This window comes from Hipposideros armiger, unplaced genomic scaffold, assembly GCF_001890085.2.
Source record: "Hipposideros armiger isolate ML-2016 unplaced genomic scaffold, ASM189008v1 scaffold_1393, whole genome shotgun sequence".
NCBI lineage: Eukaryota > Metazoa > Chordata > Mammalia > Chiroptera > Hipposideridae > Hipposideros > Hipposideros armiger.
The window spans coordinates 218,929-224,226 of NW_017732743.1; the positions used below are offsets into that span (position 1 = coordinate 218,929).

A 5,298-nucleotide genomic window follows, 5' to 3' on the forward strand; every position below is an offset into this window, starting at 1 on the left:
AGACAGCTGATATCATTCCATCAGGTCCCAGTCAGGCTGAGACGCCCCCCGAGAGAGCTTTACAGATATCATTCCATCCGGCCTCAGTTTTCCGAGGCACTCTCTCAACTAATGGGTCAGAGGCTAATGCAGGGGGGGTGGTCTAAGAATCGGCTGTAAGGCGACAGGCTATAATTCGGTCATTCCCACAATATCCCCTCCCTCTCCCCCCTCCCCCCAACTCGGGGTTGATAATTGCCAGAATGACTCATAGAACTCAGGAAGGCACTTTACTTATCATTACCAGTTTATTATAAAGGAAAAAAGCCAAATGGAAAAGATCCTTAAGGCACTGTGCTCTCCAGGTGTGCCTTCCTCCCAGCACCTTGATGTGGTCACCAACCCGGAAGCTCTCCCAACCTGGTTGTTTAGGGATTTATTTATTTATTTATTTTTAAGATTTTTATTGGGGAATTGGGGGGAGGGGAACAGCATTGGGGAATCAGGGAAGGGGAACAGACAGGTAGACAAATTGCTGTTTTTGTTCTTCAGTCTAGTTGTGGAGGACGTCACTTCACCTGGCCCATATTGGTACGATCATTGTGCTCTTCCCGGGTGAGGCAATCGGTCGCTGGTCATTGGTCGGCTGCTCACAGTGGCTCCCAGCAGCTCACACCGGCTGACAGCTGCTCACGCTGGCTGCCAGTCACTCACATAGCTCACGGCAACCCACTGCAGCCCCGCTGCAGCCTACGCCGTCGCCAGCGACTCACAGCAGCCCAGCTCCAGGTCGAGCTGTTGTTCATCATCTTAGCTGTAGAGGGCGAGCGTCACTGGCCCTTAATGTGGGATCCGAACCACAGCCCTGCTGCTCAGAGCTGGTGCTCCCAAGCGAGCTCTTAGCCAGCTGAGCCACGCGGCCGGCCCTGTTTAAGAATTTTTATGGAAGCTTCATTATAGAGGCAAGATTGCTTCAATTCTTTTTTTTTTTTTTAAAGATTTTTTATTGGGGAATTGGGGGATGGGAACAGCGCAGTGGAATTGGGGGAAGGGGAACAGACAAGTTGGTGTTGTTTTGTTCTTCAACTAGTTGTGGAGGATGTTGCTTCACTGGCCAAAGTTGGCACCATCATTGCGCTCTTCCCAGGCAAGGCAGATCAGTCGTCGGCTTCTGGACGGCTGCTCACTGTGGCTGCTGGCTGCTCACGCAGGCTGCTGGCTACACATGGCAACCCATGGCAACCCACTGCAGCAGGGGCTGCAACCTACGCCGTCACCGGCCACCCACGGCAGCCCAGCTCCAAATTGAGCTGTTGTTCAGCATCTTAGCTGTAGAGGCAGTGTTACTGGCCCTCACATGTGGGATCCGAACCGGGGCCCTCTGGCATCCCAAGCCAGCTCTTAACCAATGTGCCACTCGGCCGGCCCGATTGCTTCAATTCTTGATCTGCACCTTCAGTCTCCTCCTGCCCCATGATGGTGGGAGAGCGTTGGAGCTGAAGGTTCCAGTCCTCTGATCATGCTTGATCTTTCTGACCCACAGCCCACAAGCTGAAGCGGTCTAGGGGTCCCCAGCCACCAGTCATCTCACTCTTACACAGAAGACACTCATCACTCTGAGCTGGAACTTAGACCAAATGCTATGACAAAAGATGCTCCTAAGAAAACAAACAAAAAGATGCCTTTCACTTAGGAAATTACAGGGACTTAGGAGCTCTGTGCCCGGAACTGGGGATAAAGACCAAATATATATCCCAATGCACATGTGCCCTCACCTGAGAGAAAAGCCTCCAATGTGTGAAAACTGTCTAGTCCCTTAAATGTAACACTCTCCCATCTTGATAGACCCCAACTAAAGTCTTCTTTCGTTTCCCATGAGCAGGATATCAAGTCAGCAAACCAGACGCACTCTCCAAGTTGGAACAAGGGGAAGAACCGTGGACATTAGAGGATGAAATCCACAGTCCAGTCTGTCCAGGTGAGTGGGAGAACCAGCAAGGCTGGTGCAGGGGAGGAAAAATGATTTTCCTTTTACCCTTCTAAGTTCTCCTGGCTGGGATAATAACCAAATTGACATGACACAGGTTAGCAGGAGGAAATAATCAAAATCATTACATATGTCCATACAAAGGGGTCCATAAGAATATGGGACTGAAGGACAGATTGGGCAGTTGAGGCTTACAAGCCATTTTGAGCTAAGGAGAAGTAGGGCTTGTGGTTTGGGATTTCAAAGGAGAAGAAGGCAATTCCCATAGAGATGGAAAAGCAATGTCTGCTAAATAAGTGTTCACTGGGCCATCTGTAACAAGGGGACACAGAGAGGACATGGATCCAAAGGGCCCTGCTAGGCTCCTCCCTATCGATCACACCTAGCTCATATTCAACCATAGTTACCCATGATGACAGCTCTCTTCCTGGAACAAGTCCTTTGTCTAAATTCTTATAGGCAGCAAAGGGGAAAGTCAAAGGTTTTTTCTGAGCCTTTAATTTCTGAAAAATAACCAGCGTAAAGTAACAATACCCCAAAAGGCATATTTTGGGGTGGTAAACTCTGCTCCCCCTCATGCATAACTGCAGAAGTCATATTCTAGTCAGAGAAGGCTGGGTGGTGTTTGAGGGTACAGAAACAGTGCCTCCATCTCTCCCCATAGCAGACTTTCTTTTAGGTGTTTAGAGGGACGTGTACCCCTTTTTCCTCTTCTGTGATCTGATCCTTGTTTATCTGACATCTTGATTTTTGTTTGTTTGCCTAGTTTTCTTCCTTGGCTTCTATAAGCTACCCCATCTTTGCACCCTGTCACAGTGTCTCTCCCTGTTCCTTCCTCCTCCCTGGCTATGAAATTTCACCTTCCAGGCCTCACTTCAAAGAGAGATCTTTGAATTCATCAGTCTCCTGACTATTGCACTCTTCTGCCCCAATGGGAAATAGTGAGTTCTCTTCCTAACCTCCCACCCTACCTTGTATGTTGTGCCCTCCCAATAACCTCATCTCTTCCTGTGCATTAATCTGCTTCCTTAGTTTCTTTTTTCCCCCACTCTGAGGTTCTTCAGTGGTTTTATTTTCCATTTTTTTCTGCTGTATTTCTAATCCTTAACATTTTCCTTCAGTCTCATGAATTAAGTTCTTGTCTGGATGGGACTCCAAATTGATATCTCCGTTAATATTGTCGAACGTACATTTTTAGTTCTAAATATTACTAGCCTGAGATTTCCGAGCTCCTACACGAGCAACAGGAATCATCTTCCCCCATAACAACCCTTCCCACCACCCTTTTTCCTTTTTTAATATTAGATTCTCCTTTAGTACAGTACATTTTTCTGTCCTGTCCACGCTGGTGTTATCGTGAATGTTCTCTACTTAGGAGGTTCTTACCTTGAAGGTCTCTGCCGTTTCTGTTGACAGTTTAACTAGAAAAGGCTGTTGTACATCCTACATCAGTTCTAGCCCAAATCATAGCTTGTGTCTGCCTCAATGTACTTCTTTCATACCTTCAATATTTCTGATTTTCTTTTGGTTCATCTTAGGTATTAGCATTGTATTCATTTTCCTAGTCATTTGTTTTTCTCATTATATTCTTGTTTCTTTTTTAACACCTTTATTAACATAATTCACATATTCTACAATTTCCCAACTTAAACAATTCAGCACTTTGTAGACTATTAACAGAGTTATGTAACCATCACCACAATCAATTTTGGAAGATTTTTATCACTTAAAAAAAAACTCACTTTCTCCTAAGCCCCAGGCTAGGCAACCACTAACCTACTTTTTGTCTCTATAGATTTGCCTGTCCTGGATGTTTCATATATATAGAATCATAAAATATGTGGTCATTTGTGCCTGGCTTCTTTCATTTAGCATGTTTTAAAAGTTCTCCCATGTTTTAGTATGGATCAGCACTTCATTCCTTTTTATTGCCAATTCAGAGTCCAGTGTATAGATCTACCACATTTTATTTACACATTCATACAATTCATCATACCATTGATGGTCATTTGGGTTGTCTCCACTTTTTGGCTTTTGTGCTGCTATGAACATTTATGTACAACTTTTTTGTGAACATACAGAGGGTGCCAAACAAATGTTTACACATTTTAAGAAAGGAAAAAGTGTATTAAAATTATAATACAATGAATGATGCTAGCATTCATTTGATTAACACCATCTTTTGAGCAAATAGCATACTACACATTGCTACGTAATTCAGTTCAACTTCAAAAAGTAATACGTAGATAACATCTCTTAAAATGTGTACATTTTTTTGGCACCCCCAGTATGCTTTCATTTTTTCTGGATATATACCTAGAAGTGAAATCTTTAGGTCAGGTAGAATCTAGGAAGGGTCCAAATGTGGTGCTTCTGGACTCATGGACAGAATTACCTCCTCCTGGCCATGATGTGTGACAATACACACAGGGTATTGCCAGCTAGGGAAGCTCACTTGAGCCTTTGTTGTCCAGAGTTTATATTGGGGCTCAGTTACATGTTGCCTGCATGGCTGACCTCTAGTCTCTCCAGAAGTTAGGCTAATACCTATAGTCCCCAGTTCTTCCAAAGGTCCTAACTCTATGGTTATCGAGCACGTATCAAAAATCACCTTGTCAGGGCTGGCCGAATGGCTCAGTTGGTTAAGAGTTGGCTTAAGAGTGCGAGCTCTGAGCAACAGGGCCGCCAGTTGGATTCCACATGGGCCAGTGATGCTGCGCCCGAGCTGAGCTGTCGCTGAGCTGCCAACAGGTAGCAGGATGACTCAGCTGGTGTAACAACAAGACTGCCTGTTCGATGGTGGGCTATGCCCACCTGCAACTAAGACTGAACTTGGCACCTTGAGCTGAGCTGCCACCCAGATAGCTCAGTGGATAGAGCGTGCACTCTTAACAACAAGGCTGCTGGTTTGACTCCCACATGGGATGGTGGCTACGCCCACCTGCAACTAAGATTGAACACAGCACCTTGAGCTTAGAGACCATGAGCTGCCAACGGGAAGCCAGATGGCAACTGGCACCCTCCACAATGAAGATTGAAGAACAACTTGGTTGGTCTCCTTTCCCAATTCCCCAACACTATTACCCTCCTCCCAACTCCCCAATAAAAATCTTAAAAAAAAAATCACCTTGTCAGACTATCCAGTGGCCAAAGCCACCAGGCAAACAAAGACAGTCCCATCAGTCAGGACATTCCAGGGGCCAAGAGATCACCTCCTAGTAGCCTCTCTTTGGATGAAGTTAAATCTTCACTCAAAGTAACTATAAAAATGAGCAATAGGGCCGGCCAAGTGGCGCGTTAGTTAAGAGCTGGCTTGGGACACCAGAGGGCCC

At 45.6% G+C, this 5,298-nt stretch overlaps 1 protein-coding gene across 1 annotated transcript in view; it reads left to right on the forward strand.

The window, feature by feature from the left end:
- LOC109377406 (uncharacterized) overlaps nucleotides 1-5,298 on the forward strand; it is a 50,539-nt gene that overhangs the window by 39,163 nt on the left and 6,078 nt on the right. Inside the window, 1 exon segment of the mRNA XM_019633734.1 lies at nucleotides 1,862-1,957. Within this exon segment, the coding sequence (XP_019489279.1) occupies nucleotides 1,862-1,957 (96 nt within the window).